General features: G+C 38.1%; 1 protein-coding gene and 1 pseudogene across 3 annotated transcripts in view; one reads left to right on the top strand and one right to left on the bottom strand.

The window, feature by feature from the left end:
• Nucleotides 1–15,191, bottom strand: part of LOC105535387 — a 31,534-nt pseudogene extending 16,343 nt beyond the window's left edge.
• Nucleotides 15,140–20,412, top strand: part of CHIC1 (cysteine-rich hydrophobic domain 1) — a 117,247-nt gene continuing 111,974 nt past the window's right edge. For all 3 annotated transcript variants that reach the window (XM_011974452.1, XM_011974453.1, XM_011974454.1), the window contains exon 1: nucleotides 15,140–15,567. In XM_011974452.1, coding sequence (XP_011829842.1) covers nucleotides 15,272–15,567 — 296 coding nt within the window. In that variant the 5' untranslated portion in view covers nucleotides 15,140–15,271. The remainder of the gene's footprint in view (nucleotides 15,568–20,412) is intronic.

Here is a 20,412-nt window from a genome sequence, read left to right on the forward strand (position 1 = left end):
GAACAGACACTTCTCAAAAGAAGACATTCATACAGCCAACAGACACATGAAAAAATGCTCATCATCACTCGCCATCAGAGAAATGCAAATCAAACCCACAGTGAGATATCATCTTACACCAGGTAGATTGGCAATCATTAAAAAATCAGGAAACAACAGGTGCTGAAGAGGATGTGGAGAAATAGGAACACTTTTACACTGTTGGTGAGACTGTAAACTAGTTCAACCATTGTGGAAAACAGTGTGGTTATTCCTCAAGGATCTAGAACTAGAAATATCATTTGACCCAGCCATCCCATTACTAAGGATATACCAAAAGGATTATAAATCATGCTGCTATAAAGACACATGCACACGTATGTTTATTGCAGCACTATTCCCAATAGCAAAGACTTGAAATCAACCCAAATGTCCATCAGTGACAGACTGGATTAAGAAAATGTGGCACATATACACCATGGAATACTATGCAGTCATAACAAAGGATGAGTTTGTGTCCTTTGTAGGGACATGGATGCAGCTGGAAACCATCATTCTCAGCAAACTATCGCAAGAACAGAGAACCAAACACCGCATGTTCTCACTCATAGGTGGGAACTGAACAATGAGATCATTTGGACAGAGGAAGGGGAACATCACACACTGGGGCCTATTGTGGGGCGGGGATAGTGGGGAGGGATAGCATTAGGGGATATACCTAATGTGAATGACGAGTTAATGGGTACAGCACACCAACATGACACATGTATACATATGTAACAAACCTGCACGTTCTGCATGTACCCTGGAACTTAAAGTATAATAATAAAAAAAAAATTTTTTAATGTAAATGGGCTAAATGCCCCAATTAAAAGACACAGACTGGCACATTGGATAAAGAGTCAAGATCAATCAGTGTGCTGTTTTGAGGAGATCCATCTCATGTGCAAAGACACACATAGGCTCAAAATAAAGGGAGGGAGGATTATTTACCAAGCAAATGGAAAGCAAAAAAAATTCAAAAGCAGGGGTTGAATTCCTAGTCTCTGATAAAACAGATTTTAAACCAACAAAAACCAAAAGAGACAAAGAAGGGCATACATAATAGTAAAGGGATCAGTGTAACAAGAAGAGCTAACTATCCTAAATATATATTCACCTAATACAGGAGCACCCAGATTCATAAAGCAAGTTCTTAGAGAACTACAAAGAGACTCAGACTCTCACACAATAATAGTGGGAGACTTTAACACCCCACTCTCAATATTAGACAGATCAACGAGACAAAATTAACAAGAATATTCAGGACTTGAACTCACCCCTGGACTCAACGGACCTAACAGACATCTAAAAAATCTCCACCCCAAATCAACAGAATATACATTATTCTCAGAACATCATGGCACTTATTCTAAAATTGACAACATAAATGGAAGTAAAACACTACTCAGCAAATGCCAAAGAACGGAAATCATAACAAACAGTCTCTAAGACCACAGGGCAATCAAATTAAAACTCAGGATGAAGAAACTCACTAAAAACCACACAACTACATGGAAACTGAACAACCTGCTCCTGAATGATTACTGGGTAAATAATGAAATGAAGGCAGAAATAAAGACGTTCTTTGAAACCAATGAGGACAAAGACACAATGTACCAGAATCTCTGGGAGACATTTAAACGGTGTTTAGATGGACATTTATAACATTAAATGCCCACAAAAGAAATCAGGAAAGATCTAAAATCGACATCCTAATATCCCAATTAAATGAACTAGAGAAGTAAGAGCAAACAAATTCAAGAGCTGGAAGAAGACAAGAAATAACTAAGATGAGAACAGAACTGAGGGAGAGAGCAACATGAAAAACCCTTCAAAAAATCAATTAATCCAGGAGCTGATTTTTTGAAATGCTCAACAAAATAGATAGACCACTAGTCAGACTAATAAAGAAGAAAAGAGAAAATAATCAAATAGATGATTAAAAAATGACAAAGGGGATATCACCACAGATCCCACAGAAGTAAAACTACCATGAGAGAATACTATAAACACCTCTATGCAAATAAACTAGAAAACCTAGAAGAAATGGATAAATTCCTTGGACACCCTCCCAAGTCTAAACCAGAAAGAAGTCAAGTCCCTGAATAGACCAATAACAAGTTCTGAAATTGAGGCAGTAATTAATAGCCTACCAATGAAAAAACGTCCAGAACCAGACAGATTCATAGTCAAATTCTACCAGAGCTACAAAGAGGAGCTGGCACCATTCCTTCTCAAACTATTTCAAACAATAGAAAAAGAGGGACTCCTCCCTAACTCATTTTATGAAGCCAGCATCATCCTGATACCAAAACCTGGCAGAGACACAACTAAAAAGAAAAATTTCAGGCCAATATCCCTGATGAACATCGATGTGAAAATCCTCAATAGAATACTGGCAAACTGAATCCAGCAGAAAAACAAAAAGTTTATCCACCATGGTCAAGTCGGCTTCATTCCTGGGATGAAAGGCTGGTTCAACATACATTAATCAATAAAAGTAATCCATCACATAAACAGAACCAATGACAAAAACCACATGATTATCTCAATAGACGCAGAAAAGGCCTTAGATGAAATTCAACAGCCCTACATGCTAAAAACTCTCAATAAACTAGGTATTGATGGAATGTTTCTCAAAATAATAAGAGTTATTTATGACAAACCCACAGCCAATATCATACTGAATGGGCAAATCTGGAATCATTCCCTATGAAAACTGGCACAAGACAAGGATGCCCTCTCTCACCACTCCTATTCAACAGAATATCCGAAGTTCTGTCCAGGACAATCAGGCAATAGAAAGAAATAAAGGCTATACAAAGAGGAAGACAGGAAGTTAAATTGTCTCTCTTTGCAGATGGCATGACTGTATATTTAGAAAACCCCACCATCTCAGCCCCAAATCTCCTTAAGCTGATAAGCAACTTCAGCAAATCTCAGAATACAAAATCATTGTGGAAAAAGCACAAGTGTTCCTATACACCAATAATAGACAAACAGAGAGCCAAAATCATGAGTGAACTCCCATTCACAATTGCTACAAAGAGAATAAAATACATAGGAATACAACTTATATGGGATGTGAAGGACATCTTCAAGAACTACAAACCACTGCTCAAGGAAATAAGAGATAACACAAATAAATGGAAAGACACTCCATATTCATGGATAGGAAGAATCAACATCCAGAAAATGCCCATACTATCCAAAGTAATTCACAGATTCAATGCTTTCCCCATCAAGCTAGCATTGACTTTCTTCACAGAATTGGAAAAAATTTCTTTAAACTTCATATGGAACTGAAAGAGCCCGTATAGCCAAGACAATCCTAAGCAAAAAGAACAAAGCTGGAGGCATCAAGCTACCTGACTTCAAACTAAACTACAAGGCTACAGTAACCAAAACAGCATGACACTGGTACCAAAACAGATATATAGACCAATGGAACAGAACAGAGGCTTCAGACATAAAACCACACATCTACAACCATCTGATCTTTGACAAACCTGACAAAAACAAACTATGGGGAAAGGATTCCCTATTTATTAAGTGGTGTTAAGAAAACTGGCTAGCCATACGTAAACAACTGAAAATGGACTCCTTCTTTACACTTTACATAAAAATTAATTAAAGATGAATTAAAGACTTAAACGTAAGACCTAAAAACATAAAAATTCTAGAAGAAAACCTAGGCAATACCATTCAGCACATAGGCGTAAGCAAAGACTTCATGTCTAAAACACCAAAGCAATGGCAACAAAAGTCAAAATTGACAAATGAGATCTAATTAAACTAAAGAGCTTCTGCACAGCAAAAGAAACTACCATCAGAATTAACAGGCAACCTACAGAATGACAGAAAATTTTTGCAATCTATCCCTCTGACAATGGGCTAATACGCAGAATCTACAAATAAACAAATTTACAAGAAAAAAACAAACAACCCCATCAAACAGTGGAACAAGGATATGAACAGACAATTCTCAAAAGAAGACATTTATACAGCCAGCAAACATATGCAAAAAAGCTCATCATCACTGGTCACTAGAGAAATGCAAATTAAAACCACAACAAGATACTATCTCATTCCATTTAGAATGGCAATCACTAAAAAGTCAGAAAACAACAGAGGCTGGAGTGGATGTGGAGAAATAGGAATGCTTTTACACTATTGGTGGGAGTGTAAATTAGTTCAACCATTGTGGAAGATAGTGTGGCGATTCCTCAAGGATGTAGAACCAGATATACCATTTGACCCAGCAATCTCATTACTGGGTATATACCCAAAGGATTATAAATCATTCTACTATAAAGGCACATGGACATGTATGTTTACTGCATTATTCATAATAGCAAAGACTTGGAACCAACCCAAATGTCAATGAATGATAATCTGGATAAAGAAAATGTGGCACATATACACCATGGAATACTATGCAGCCATAAAAAAGAATGACTTCATGTCCTTCGCCAGGACATGGATAAAGCTGAAAACCATCATTCTCAGCAAACACAAAAACAGAAAACCAAACACTGCACATTCTCATTCATAAGTGGGAGCTGAATGATGAGAACACATGGACACAGGGAAGGGAACATCACATACCAGGGCCTGTCAGGGGTAGGGGGTTAGGGGAGGGATAGCATTAGGAGAAATACCTAATGTAGGTGATGGGTTGATGTGTGCAGCAAACTACCATGACACATGTATTCCTACGTAACAAAACTGCATGTTGTACACATGTGCCCCAGAACTTAAAGTTAAGTATAAGAAAAAAAGATACTCCTTGAGAAGAGCAACACCCACACACATAATCAGCAGATTCAACAAGGTTGAAATGGAGAAAAAAGTATTAAGGGCAGCCAGAGAGAAAGGTTGGGTTACCACAAAGGGAAGGCCATCAGACTAACAGCAGATCTCTCTGCAGAAACCCTACCAGCCAGAAAAGAGTGGGGTCAATATTCAACACTTTTAAAGAAAAGAATATTCAACCCAGAATTTCATATCCAGCCCTACTAAACTTCATAAGCGAAGGAGAAATAAAATCATTTCCAGACAAGCAAATGCTGAGGTAATTTGTCACCACCAGGCCTGCCTTACAAGATCTTTTGAAGGAAGCAATAAATATGGAAAGGAAAATCTGGTAGCAGTCACTGCAAAAGCACACCAAAATATAAAGACCAATGACACTATGTAAAAACTGCATCAACTAGTGAGCAAAATAACCAGGTAGGATCATGATAACAGAATCAAATTCACACATAACAACATTAATCTTCTATGTAAATGGGTGAAATGCCCCAATGAAAAGACATGGACTGGCAAATTGGATAGAGTCAAGACCCATCGGTGTGCTGTATTCAGGAGACCCATCTCACATGCAATGAGAAACATAGGCTCAAAATAAAGGGATGGCGGAATATTTACCAAGAAAATTGAAAGAAAAAAAAAAAAAAGCAGGGGTTGCAATCCTAGTTCCTGATAAAACAGACTTTAAACCAACAAAAATCAAAGACAAAGAAGGGCATTAAATAATGGTAAAGTGATCAATGCAACAAGAAAAGCTAACTATCCTAAATGTTTATGCACCTAATACAGTAGCATCCAGATTCATAAAACTAGTTCTTAGAGACCTTCAAAGAAACTTAGACTCCCACACAATAATAGTGGGAGACATTAACTCTCCACTGTCAATATTAGATCAATGAGACAGAAAATTGGCAAGAATGTTCAGGACTTGAACTCAGCTCTAGACCAAGCAGAACTAATAGACATCTATAGAACTGTCCTCTCCAAATCAACAGAATATACATTCTTTTCAGTGCCACACAGCACTTATTCTAAACTCAACCACATAATTGGTAGTAACACACTCCTCAGCAAATACAAAAGAGCAGAAATCATAGCAAACAGTCTCTCAGACCATAATCAAATCAGAACTCAGGATTAAGAAACTCACTCAACACTGCACGACTACATAAAAATTGAACCACCTGCTCCTGAAGGACTGCTGGACAAATAACAAAATAATGGCAGATATCAAAAAGTTCTTTGAAACCAATAAGAACAAAGAGACAACATACTAGAATCTCTGAGACACAGCTAAAGCAGTGTTAAAAGGGAAATTTATACACTACATGCCCACATCAGAAAGCTGTAAAGATCTAAAATGGACACCCTAACATCACAATTAAAAGAACTACAGAAGCAAGAGCAAACAAATTCAAATGCTAACAGAAGACAAGAAATAACTAAGATCAGAGATGAACTGAAGAAGATAAAGACATGAAAAATGCTTCAAAAAAAATCAATGAATCCAGGCACTGGTTTTTTGAAAATATTGACAAAATACATAGACTGCTAGTTAGACTAATAAAGAAGAAAAGAGAGAAGAATCAAATAGATACAATAAAAAATGATAAAGGGGATATCACCAGTGACCCCACGGAAATACAAACTAACATCAGAGAATACTATAAACACCTCTATGCAAATAGACTAGAAAATTGAGAAGAAATGGATAAATTCCTGGACACATACACTCTCCCATGACTAAACCAGAAAGAAGTGGAAACCAGGAATTCCACTTCTTCCTGGTTTCATATGGAACCAAAAAAAAAAAAAATTGAGGCAGTAATTAATAGCTTACCAACCAAAAAAAAGCTCAGGAACAGATGGAATCAAACCAAATTCTACCAGAGGTATAAAGAGGAGCTGGTACCATTCTTTCTGAAACAATTCCAAACAATGGAAAAATAGGGACTCCTCTTTAACTCATTTTATGAGGCCAGCATTATCCTGACACCAAAACCTGGCAGAAACACAACAAAAAAAGAAAATTTCAGGCCAATATCCACTATGAACATTGAAGTGAAATCCTCAAGAAAATACTGGCAAACTGAATACAGCAGCACATCAAAAAGCTTATCTACCACAATCAAGTTGGCTTCATCCCTGGGATGCAAGGCTGGTTTAACATACCCAAATAAATAAACATAATCCATCATGTAAATAGAACCAATGACAAAAACCATGTGAATATCTCAATAGATTCAGAAAAGGCCTTCGATAAAATCAAACATCCCTTCATGCTAAAAACTCTCCATAAACAAGGTATTGATGGAACATATCTCAAAATAATAAGAGCTACTTATGAAAAATCCATAACCAGTATCATACTGAATGAGCAAAAGCAGCAAGCATTCCCTTTGAAAACTGGCACAAGACAAGGATACCCTCTCTCACCACTCCTATTTAACATAATATTTGAAGTTCTGGCCAGGGCAATCAGGCAAGAGAAAGAAATAAGGGGTATTCAAATAGTAAGAGAGGAAGTCAAACTGTCTGCTTGCAGATGACATGATTGTATATTTAGAAACCCCATTGTCTAAGCCCAAAAACTCCTTAAGCAGATAAGCAACTTTAGCAATGTCTCAGGATATAAAAATCAATGTGGAAAAATCACAAGCATTCCTACATACCAACAATAGACAAGCAGAGAGCCAAATCATAAGTGAACTCCCATTCATAATTGCTACAAAAAGAATAAAATACCTAGGAATACAACTTACAAGGGATGTGAGGGCCCCTTAAAACAGAACTACATGCCACTGCTCAAGGAAATAAGAGACAACACAAACAAATGGAAAAACATTCCATGCTCATGGATAGGAAGAATCAATATCATGAAAATGCCATACTGCACAAAGGAATTTATAGATTCAAGGCTATTCCCATCAAGCTACTACTGACAATATGAAAAAACTACATTAAATTTCATACGGAACCAAAAAGAAGCCCATACAGCCAAGACAATACTAAGCAAAAAGAACAAAGCTGGAGGCATCATGCTACCTGACTTCAAACTATACTACAAGCCTGCAGTAAACAAAACAGCATGGTACTGGTACCAAAACAGATATATAGATTAATTGAACATAACAGACACCTCAGAAATAACATCACACATCTACAACCATCTGATCCTCAATAAACCTGACAAAAACAAGTAATGGGGAAAGAATTCCCTATTAAATAATGGTGCTGAAATAACTGGCTAGCCATATGCAGAAAATAGAAACTGGACACATTCCTTACACCTTATACAAAAATTAAGATGGATTAAAGACTTAAATATAAAACCTGAAACCATAAAAATCCTGGAAGAAAACCTAGGCAATACCATTCAGGACACATGCATGGGCAAAGACTTCATGACTAAAACCCCAAAACTAATTTCAACAAAAGCCAAAATTGACAAATGGAATCTAATTAAACTATGGAGCTTCTGCATAGCAAAGAAACTATCATCAGAGTGAACAGGCAACCTACAGAATGGGAGAAAATTTTTGCAATCTAACCATCTGACAAAGGTCTAATATCCAGAATTTACAAGGAACTTACACAAATTTACAAGAAAAAAAACCAAACACCACCATCAAAAAGTGAGTGCTGGGTATGAGCAGACACTTCTCAAAAGAAGACATTCATGTGGCCAACATATGAAGAAAAACAGTGATGTTGCCACAAAGAGTGTTTTGTCAGTCTTATGATCTCTAGTTCAATGTTAATGCTGGTCAGTAGTGCCTAATCTTCAAAATGATGGGGTGTAATGAGGCATGTCTGACCTCTCTTTCTGTCATTGTCGGTCAGTTTCTCAGGTTTCTCTAGGGTCCCCTTGACCAAGAAGTGGTCTGTTCAGTGGGTTGGGGGACTTAGGATTTTATCCTTGGTTTATATGAATGAAATAGAAAAATCTATGGCTAGGTAGTACAAGTAAAAAAAAAAGAGAGAACAAAAATTACTAAATTTATAATGAACAAGGGGACATCACTATCTACTAATCTTACAGAATTTTTTAACAAATTACAAGAAAAACCATAAAACATTTTAGGCCAACTAATTAGACAATTTATATGAAACAAATTCCTAGAAAGACAAAAATACTGAAACTGACTTAAGAAAAAATAGAAAATCTCAATAGAAGTATTACAAGTAAAAATAATAAATTAGTAATAAAAATACCCCCATAATAAAAAGCCCAGGCCTGCTGAATTCTATCAAATGTTTAAAGAAGAAAAACAACAATACTTCACAGTTTCTCCCAGGAAATGGAGAAAACAGTGAAAGTCCTCAGTCTGATAACAAAGCCAAATCAACATCACAAGGAAAAAAATATGTAGACCAATTAGACTTTATCCCAGAATTTTGCAAAACAATATACAACTTCAACATTGTAAAGTTGATGACATTCTCAAATTGACCTACAGATTCAAAGCAATTCCTATCAAAATTCCAGCTGGTTTTTTAAAAAGAAACTGATGACATGATCCTAAAACTTACATGAAAATGCGAAGACTCAGGATAGCCAAAATAATATTGAAAAAGAGCAAATGTGATGGACTTAAATGTTCCAATTAAAACCTTCCTATAAAGCTACAATATTCAAGATGATTTGGTGCTGGCATGAAGATAGACATAGAGAAAAAAATTGACTAGAATTAAGAGTCCCAAAACAAAACCAAACATTAACGGTCAATTAATTTTCAACAAAGATATTGAAGCAGCCTCATTGAATGGGGTGACACCTCACGTTCTTGGTCTCACGGCCACAGCAATCAAGGATGCAGACACATACAAAGGGTGAGATTTAGAGCAGAATTGTAATAGGAGAAAGAAATTTGCCTGCCACAGAGAGGGTTCCCAGAAAAATGGATTGCCAATGTGCAGTGACATGCAAGGGTTTTTATAGATGAGCTAGTTGGGAGGCAGTACCTGATTGACATAGGATCTGAAAAACCCATTAGGACCATATGTGTCATCTGCACAGGGTGCAAATCTCTGGCAGCCCTAACCCCAATCTTTTATTATGCAGTTGGGTCCTCTGCCTGAGCTACTCCATGTTGCTTATTTCTTTCTTACTCTGCACATTCTAACAAAAAAGGGAAGGTGGAGACCCCATGGTGGACATGCCTGTCCCCAGGTAGCCCTTTCTATAGGTACAGCTGCTGGCATCCCCCGTGCAAGCTTCCAGCTTCCTCATGTATGTTTGCAGCACTATCTTCCAGGCTTCCCTTTGTTAGAAAAGAAGTGTTTTCTGGCCAGGCGCGATGGTTCACACCTGTAATCCCAGCACTTTGGGAGACTGAGGCGGGTGGATCATGAGGTCAGGAGTTCAAGACCAGCCTGGCCAAGATGGTGAAACCCCGTCTCTACTAAAAAACTACAAAAATTAGCCAGGCATGGTGGCAGGTGCCTGTAATCCCAGCTACTTGGGAGGCTGAGGCAGAGTAATTGCTTGAACCGGGACAGCAGAGGTTGCAGTGAGCCGAGATTGCACCACTGCACTCCAGCCTGGGCGACAGAGAGAGACTGTCTCAAAAAAAAAAAAAAAAGAAAAGAAAAGAAGTGATTTCTTGGGCTGCTTTTTGTTGGAAAACAAGTTCTGCTGAGGACACTCTTTTGCCTTATTTGCCTAAATAATTTATTTCTATCTCCTGTATCAATATCAAGGCAATTCAATGAAAACAGGACTGTCTTCAGTAAATGGTGCTAGAATAATTTCATAACCACAAAGCAAAAATATAAATTTAGACCCTTACTTAATACCATACACAAAAAATTGATTAAGAATGAATCACAGACCTCAATGTTAGAGTTAAAACAATAAAACTCAGCCAGGACGAGTGGCTCACACCTGTAATCCCAGCACTTTGGGAGGCCGAGGCAGGCAGCACGAGGTCAGGAGATTGAGACCATCCTGGCTAACACGGTAAAACCCCATCTCTACTAAAAATACAAAAAAAAAAAATTTAGCCAGGCGTGGTGGCAGGCACCTGTAGTCCCTGCTACTTGGGAGGCTGAGGCAGGAGAACGGTGTGAACCCAGGAGGCAGAGCTTTGCAGTGAGCCAAGATCGCACCACTGCACACCAGCCTGGGCAACAGAGCGAGACTCCAGCTCAAAAAAAAAACAACAACAATAAAACTCTTAGAAGAAAACATAAGAGCAAATATTTCTGATAATGAGTTAGCCAAAAATTTCTTGGGTATGTCATCAGAAGCATAAGTGATTAAAAATTGATGAATTGATCAAAATTTAAAACTTTTCCATTCTAAAGATATCATTAACCATGAGAAAAGGCAAGCCAAAGACTGGGACAAAATAGTTGTACGTTATATATGTAATAAAGGACTTCTATCTAGGATGCATAAAGAACATTTATAAATCCATAAGACAAATAGCCCAATTTTTTAAAGGACAAAAAAGCTGTACACAATTTTTTTAATAGCAGTTTATTCATAACATCTGAAACGTGAGAACAACACATGCCTTTCAGTGGGTGAATAGCTAAACAAACTGGTAAATCTATACTGTGGAGTATTACACAGCAATAAAAATAACCACTGATACATACAATAACCTGGGTGATTCTCAGCATAAGTATGCTGAGAGAAAAAAATCTAAGCCCCCAAAATTACATATAGTATGACACAGTTTACATAATGTAAGCAGGAGGATAAGAAGTATCATGAAAATATAACAGGAGAGATCTTTATGGTGATGTAATTATTCTGTATCTTGACTGTAGTGATGGTCATAAGAACCTATACCTCTGATAAAATTGCACAGAACTAAATGGACACACACACAGACACAAATGAGTACATCTATGATGGAAAATCTGAATAAAACAGACGGATTGTATCAATGTCAATTTTGTGGTTGTTAAATCTGCATAACAATAGTTATGCAAGATGTTGCTATTGGGGGATAGTAAGTAAAGTGTAAACAGGATCTCTCTGTATTATTTTTTACATCTACACATGAATCTACAAGTATCTCAAAAAGAGCTTTATTTTAAAATGGGGCTAAAGATTTGGGTAGACATTTCATCAAAGAGGCTATACAAACAGAAAACAGGTACATGAAAAGATGTTCATCGCTAATCATTAGGGAAATGCAAAGTAAAACCATGATGCACACCCATAAGAATAGTTATAATAAAAAAAGACAATAACAAGTGTTGGAGAGGATGTGGAAAAAGTGGAGCTCTCCTGCATTGCTTGTGGGAATGTAAATTGATGAAGTCACTTTGGAAAAACAGCTTGGCAGTGTCTTAATAAGTTCAACATCATCTTAGCATATGACTCGGGAATTCCACTCATAGGTTATCTATACAAGAGAAATTAAAACCTATGTTCAAACAGAAGCATGTGTGCAAATGTTTATAGCAGCATTTTCATAACATCCAAAATGTGGCAGCAACCCATATGTCATCAACTGGTAAGCAGATAAACAAAATACGATTTACCCCAACAATGGAATGTTATTCATCAATTAAAAGGAATAAAGTACTGATACATGAAACAACATTGACGAACCACAAAAACATATGCTAAGAAGCTAGACACAAAGACCACTTAGTGTATGATCCCATTTATTTAAATGTCCATTAAACAAATCTGTAGAAAAGAAAGTAGATTAATGCTTACCAAGTGTTGGGGATGAATGGGGAATGGCTGAAAAATGGGACAGAGCTTTCTTTTGGGGATGATGTAAATATTTTAAACTAGTTTGTAGTGACAGTTGCACAACTCTGTAACTAAAACTAATGAATTGAATGCTTTGATAAATAAATAAAATAAAGCTGTCTTTAAAAGGTTACAATTCTTTTCAGCTGTTAAGGTTGAAACCTCTTAGATGGTTAATGATCTCATGCCTCAGTTCCCTATTAATTATATGGGAGAAATACCCCCATACCCTGCTTAGCAAGTTAGGCATAATGTTACACAACCTGCTTTCTTCTCCATCTACTCCTCGATTTACTATTCTTAATACTAAGGTATCATTCAGAAACCATGGTGTTTCTCGTGTTTACTGACAATGGATAAACAAAATGTATTTTTCTTCAGCTTGCTTAATTCCAAATTCTCCTATAGTTAAGCAAAACAAACAACCTTTGGTATCACATATGACTTTTAATCACAATATATAAGCCAGAAAACAGATGGACAGATTTGACTACCTTGTGCATTTAGCCAAGTATAGCACTTCCCTGAACTGTTTGGTCCTTTTGACATCTGACTAAATACGAGGGGCCTCTTTCTATTTTAACAGATTTTCCCCATCCCTTTCCTTCCTTCTCATTCTCCATGGCCATAATTTCTCCACTTTTACCATAGTTCCAATATCTTACTTGCACTTATTACAGAGTCCACCCCCTACTCCTTTCCCTTTCTGTCCTTCAAATAGCCTTTCCTAGCCTAATCTTGAGTGTGAGGAGAAACTATTATTTAAGCAGTAGTCGGTGAAATACTTTTCCCTCTATACACAGACTTAGTGGACCTTCGTGGATAAGATATTTGGAAAAATTTTAAATGTCGTTTACAGTTTTTTTTTTTTTTTTTTTGCTTCTTGAAAGAAAAGAACTGTTGCAGAGTATTAATTTTGATCTTAACTCTGACACATTTATTAACATCCAAAAAAAGCAAAGATATATGATATATGTCTTGCCAGAAGGCTACTACAAAATATTTTAAGGTTCCATCTTCTATAATTCCTGGCTAGTAGATACAGTCATCTAAACGACAAAAAGTTGTAATTTGTTGCTTATTGATAGTGTTATGACTTATTTTTAAAGTTCCCTAAATAATCCAACTTTTGAATAAAAATGGGCTTTTCATTTTAATAACACATACTCCTTGATGATAATGGTTTGATTCATTCCTCTTACAGAACTAATTTCTTCCTACTTCACACACATTAAATACTTTGTTTATACTGATAATGTCATGCTCATCCTAAATTAAAGTTTGACTATGTCTGTTTCCCCAGAGACACACCATCTGATAGGGATACAGCCGTAGTGTAGCAGAAAGAGCAGTGAAGCTGGTATTAGAATGCTTGGATTACAGTGTTTGTTCTGTTACTTAGCAGCTGTGTGACTTTACTGTCTTAATGATATGGATTTTTGTGCTACTGCCAAGTATAAAACAGTTTGGCACACTACTTAGAAACGCAAAATATGTGATCTCCACAACATTTTAGCGAGTATAAAGAAGATAGGATAGACTATTTAAAATGGAAAATTTTGGACAAAAGGTCACCATATACCTGAATAAATTACTTAACTTCCGAAACCCACTTTTGTCATGTAATAAAATAGATATAATGATACCTACCTCTCAGGATTAAGGGTTAGCTAAAATATTGTACGTGAGGGTCTAGCTCAGTGCCTGGAAAATGGATGATGTTAATTAAGGTTTCCTTAGGTTAGAATGCTCCTTTCACTCCCTCCATCTGCCCCCTCCCCCAAAAAACACTCCAAAATTCAAACATGCATATTCTGATTCATCTTTTAAGGAAGAGCCCAAGAGGCACCACTCTACAAAATCTTTCCAAATAACTTCAGGCAGTACAGCCCTTTGGTTAAGAGTACTGGGCTTTTGGAATCAGAAGAGACCACCAAATTTAAAATCAAGTCTGCCATTAGTAGCTCCCTGACACTGGACAAATTACTTATTTTCTCCGCAGCTAGATTTCCCATCTGTAAAATAAAATCATCATGATACATACCCCATAGGGTTGCGGAGGATTAAATGAGATATACATACAGAGCACTTAACACAGTCCCTGACTTAAGTCTTCCGTTAAGTATTACATAGTAGAAGTAGTAAAAAGTTTCCTCGTAAGTAAAATGCTAATAAAAGTGCTTACCCTGCCTCCCAAGATTGTGACAAAGTTATGACGCATGGCTTTTAAACTGCAATGTTGAACAAACGTAAGGGATTGGTATATACCTTGAGATATTTTGGATAAAGTTCTAATCTTACTTTTATACAATACGCTTTCCCTCACCCGCCTGCAGTGGGGTTAATAATGCCCAGCATTAACTAATAGGAAATCAAATCAGAAGATACCCAGAACACAAGTAGCTGACGCTCAGAGAGCAGTATTAAGGCGAGCACCCGCAGACCGGACCTGGATGATTCCTTGGAGTTCACCTCTAGCTGCCCCCTCCCCTTGGAGCCGCGCAAGCGTACACTGACTTTGCTCCTCTCTAGTGCCCCCGCCTCCAACAGCCGCCCCCCCGCACCCCCCCGTCTGCCCAACACGCAGGCGCGTCTCCTCAAATCCTGTCCCTACACCCCTCCTCTTTCTCTTCATTTCGTTCCCCCTCCTCTTGCAGCACCTCAGCAGGTTCAAACTCCTCTCCGGGAGAGTGGCGGCGATCGCGAGGTCACGTGATGAGCATCCTGCTGCCCAACATGGCGGAGTTCGACACCATCTCTGAACTGGAGGAGGAGGAAGAAGAAGCGGCAACGTCGTCGTCGTCGCCGTCGTCGTCGTCGTCTGTATCTGGGCCCGACGATGACGAGGAGGATGAGGAGGAAGAGGGGGAGGAAGAGGAGGAGGAGGAAGAAGAGGAGGAGGAGGAAGAGGAGGAGGAGGCGCCGCCCCCGCCTCGGGTAGTGAGCGAGGAGCATCTGCGGAGATATGCTCCCGACCCTGTATTAGTGCGGGGTGCCGGCCACATCACTGTGTAAGCGAGAGGGGGTCTTGGGACTTGAAAAGCCTGAGATTTGGCAACAGAGGAATGAGAAGTGATCGAGGGGCCTGTGGAGTGGGGGAGGGTTTACTGAGGCGTACAGTTAGGAAAGGGCACCAGGTCTAAATGGGGAAACCATGGGTGGATACGTGTGAAGGAAGTGAGGTGAATGTAAATATGATGCACCAATGCCAGGTAAAGAGTGAGCATAGGAGAGGGAAGTTAGGGGTTTGGGAGCCAGAGCGATTGGAGTAGGGGTGAGTCTCCTTTCTTGTACGTATGCTGGCAAGTGAACAGTCTCTAAACTGCAGGATGTACCAGAGCGTTTTTTCGCTGACAAGATTGATACTTTGTGGGGAACAGCAATTGCTGTGACATGTGACAAGAACTAGGCTTGCATTCTTCAAAACAGAAACATGATACATTTTGTGAATAATAATAGAATGTTCATTCACCCGCATATTCATCCATCCATTCTTCCTATCTAATCCTTCCTTGTATATCACTCGATTAGAGGTTCAGGTTGAGAGGCAGCTATGGAAAGTAGAAAGAGAAACGGATTGAGTCAGGGCTCTTAGATGCTAGTCCTGGTTTTGCTTCCTGTGACCTTGGTCAGGTTGCTTTTTCTGATTTCTGCGCCTTGATTTCTTCATCTCTAAAATGAAGGGTTTGGAGTAGATGGTTTCCAAAGCTTTTCAGTTCCGAGATAATTTACCTCCAAGGGATTTTGTATGCCCAAATATGAAATATACAGGCATTAAATATATATGGAAATTAGTACTTTGGGAGCTGAGCATGATTTCTTTAAAATTTATCCAGGGTGATTTTTTAAAAATTGAAATCTTGAGAAAAAATTGAATATTTGAGAAAATAAAATGGGGAGGGACTTCATAACATAGCTACAGGGCAAAGATGTTGATGATTCTCTGGGCTTTAAAGAGTGCTTCCTCATTTTTATTTGCTTGGACCGTAACTGTTTGGAAGTTTGAGTACTGTGTCATGTTCACCCTCTGAACTATGCTATCTTTTACTGCATTTTCAAAATAGGTTCCTTTTTGTTATTATGTCATGCTGCCTCTGGTTTTGATGATGGCTCACCTAGTCCCTTTGACTTTCAATTGAGTTCATGTTATATTAAATCATGTATGTACTACCTCCCTTATATTAGTTTGAATTTTTAACATGTTGAGTTGTTGTTTTTTGTTTTTGTTTTTTTTTGAGATGGAGTCTCGCTCTGTCGCCCAGGCTGAAGTGCAATGGCATGATCTTGGCTCACTGCAGCCTCTACTTCCCAGGTTCAAGCAATTCTCCTGCCTCAGCCTCCCGAGTAGCTGGGACTACAGGCATGACATGTTGTGTATTTTAATTGTAATATACTTTTGTAATCTTTGCATCAAATATATTAACAAATATTTTGAAATTGGGGAAGGGTCGGGGGAAGGTTTTAGAGCTACTTTTTGATTAGGAAATTTTAAGACAATTTTTCTTGGTCCAAGAATTTTGCAGATAGCCTGCAATGTTTATATGCCAGCTTATTGCACGGTTTTACTTCCATTCCTTTTGTCACTAGGGAGACAATTTATTACCCGAACTAATTATGATGGCTAGTACCAAAGGTTACTTTTATGCAGATTATGTTACATGTCCCTTTAGTCCATGATTTTATACTCCAACATTCCACCTCCACATCTGCAAAATTCATGCAAAGGAGAAGGAACAAGAAAATAAAATTAAAGTTACCTGAAATTTATTTGTGGTTCCATTCGACCCTGCGCAGGTACTTTCCAACCTGTTTTCTTCATTAGAAGAACACTGACACTTGCCATGCCCAGGCCCTTGTGATGGGTATACTATTCTTCTAATTAGGAGCATGCGGGTAGTACTGGTGGTATTCATTGACTGAAACCAAAACCTGAAAAGCAGCAAACCAGTACTAGACTCACTAACCAATGTATATACTTTGGAAACTTATTTAGTTTTATTGTATACATTCTTACACCTAGAAATCAGATATGACATTAAATGTCTTGGTATTTGAAAGAGATTACATGTGTAGGAGAAAATTTAACTGGATCTGAGAAATGGGTCTTTGTATGGTGGTAAAGCCTTCCTTTTATCAAGTAAAGTAAAATCCTTATGAAATAGGTAATCTTATTCTGAGAATTCTAAAATCTTATCTGATACTTCTAAAATATCAACTTCTGTTTATTTTTTTTCTGGCATAGGAGTGTTAGAGTTGCCTTAAACTATATACCCTATCTGAATGAAATATTTAATATTATCTCCCAGCCCTGATTTTTTTTCCATTCTTTGTGCAGTCTTCTATTGTATAGAGCATTTTGTTTCTTCTCAAAGTTTAAAATTTGAGAGCCATCACCTCAAAGTCAGTATATTTTAAGCCCAACATCCCTCTCCACATTGCCCGTGCTTTCCATTTGTTTCATTTCTTTCCTTGATGCCACCGTTCTGATCTCCCAGGTAACATTCAAAACCTTTGAGTCATTTTGACTCTTTCTTCTCCTTGAATTGCCCTGTGTCAGTCTGCCCCAGGATTATGTCATCATAGTTTCTGAAATATCTCTTAGATTTTTCATTTTCTCATTCCTATTTGGCACCACTCTGGTTTGGGCTGCTATCATCTCCTGCTTGAATTATTGCCACAGTCTGCTGCCTCTCCCTACTCCAGTCCATCCTGTGTGCTTGTGCCAAACTAATTTTCTTAAAACACAGTTTAGTCATGTCACTTTCCTGCTGAAAACGTGCATTGGATCTTAATTAGCTCTGAGTTTCTGTGCCATCTTCCTTCAGTCTCAGAGTTCAAGGAGACCCTCCATGTGTCCAATGCTCACCTGTCCATTTGTGCCTTCCATACCTTTCTCTTCCTGCCTCCTCCCAGATCTTGCTCCACCAGGCCACCCATCTCTCCAATATTACCTCTCTACTGGCTCAACCTGTAACCATATTCAGTCTCTAATTTTTAAAAAACAAAATAAGACAAAAGCCTTCCTATGCCCGTGTTCCCTTTAGCTACTATCCAATCTCTCTTTCTTATCCTTCAAATTTCTAAAAAAAGTAGCTACATTTACCTTATCTGTTTTATCTTTACCCCTCTCTGATCTGGATTCTGCTACCAAAACCACAGAGGAGCTATCCTTAATTAACATCACTGTGACCCTCTTGTTGCTAAATTAGTGGACATCTTTCATTCCCTATCCTTCAGGTTCTCTCTGCTACATTTGATACTTAAAATGATTTCTTCTTTTTTAGAAGCTTCTACTCCAGGGTTCACAAACACACAGGACTTCAGAGGCAAGGCAGGTCACAGAAAATAGCGCAGCATAAGGAGAGATGGGGCTTTAGTTGAACTGAAAGTTATGTATCTCATCTAATGGTATTCAAATTCTAATTTAAGAAAAAACATTTTGCCAGCCAAAATAAATCACAGAACTCCTTGGCCACTTCACTCTCCTGGTGTTCCTTTTACTTTTCTGGCAGTTTCTTACCTGTTCATTCATGGGCTTCTCTTCCTTCTTGACCTTTAAATACCAGCAATCTCTGGAGTTTTGTTCTCAGCCCACTACTCTTCTTATTCCCTACTCTCCCTAGATGGTCTCATCTTACCTCTCATAGATTCAGTTATCTCATGGCTCCCAAATAGGGATTTCTTTACCAGACTCTGCTTGGGCTCTTATCTGGGCTTCTTCACTTGGTAGCTTACTGTTATCTTAAATTTGACATAAACAAAAATCTCCCAACACACCCCTCATATCCCCACCCCCAAATGCTCAAAATAGCTTTCTGAGTTCTGTATTCACAACCTCAGTTGAAGGTACCTCCACCTATCCCATTAAAGCATGCTTAGTTCTCCCTACTCACACTTGCCACTGCTAAGCAATTAGCAAATATCAACAATACATGGCTTAAGAATTTCTTTTTCTCCCTACCACCACTTTATTGATTCAGGACCCTTTCACTACCCTGGCTAGTCATCTTGCCTTCAACCTTGTCATCCTCACATCCATCCTCCAGCCTGCTGCTAGATTAAGACACAAAAAATACAGATCTAATCAAACCATTTTTCCTGCTTAAGATTATCTTGTGGTTTTTCCCTTCATGTGAGAATCTAAGCTCCATAACAGAGCATACAGAAATGGACTCTGTGTATCTGTCAGCCTAAACTTTTGCCATTTCCCTTACTGCTTGTATGTTCCTGTTCACAGCGTGCTGTTTTTTTTTTTTTTTTTTTTTTTTTTTATCTCACTGCCTCTGCTCAATCTGGGGCCTCCACCTAGAATGCTAACATTCACCTCCCATTTACCTGGCTCCCATTTCCCTGGCTCTCTATATGTCACCACTTTCTGCAAGTCTTTTTTTCCACTAAATTGTAAATTGCAATGACAAGAACAATTTCTGATTCCCTCTGAATCCTCAGTGCATAGCACAGTACCTGACAAGAGGTGAGTTGAATGAATATTGGTTCACTTTAGTAACACTCAGTGTGCCCAGATAGTACAAACTATACTGTAGGCCCTCAACAGATACATTAGTTGAATCCTGCTGTGGAGAGCACTTGTTTCTGAGCATAGATGTGTATGAATACAACAATATCACTAGTACCAGTATCACCAGTGATGGAGTTTGTGGCATGAGCTTACCTCTGAAAGCTTTGTTAAGCTATTCCCTATGTGTCAGAGTATTATCTTAATGTTTTGGGTTTCTAGTTACTTTAAGAAGATATTAGTCTTTTAACATGAAATTCATTATAATTTCTTAAGAAGTAGAATGACGTAATCATACTACTTGTATTTCCAGTTCTGAGATGATGATCATAAATGGATA

Source organism: Mandrillus leucophaeus, unplaced genomic scaffold, assembly GCF_000951045.1.
Source record: "Mandrillus leucophaeus isolate KB7577 unplaced genomic scaffold, Mleu.le_1.0 Scaffold1453, whole genome shotgun sequence".
Taxonomy (NCBI): domain Eukaryota; kingdom Metazoa; phylum Chordata; class Mammalia; order Primates; family Cercopithecidae; genus Mandrillus; species Mandrillus leucophaeus.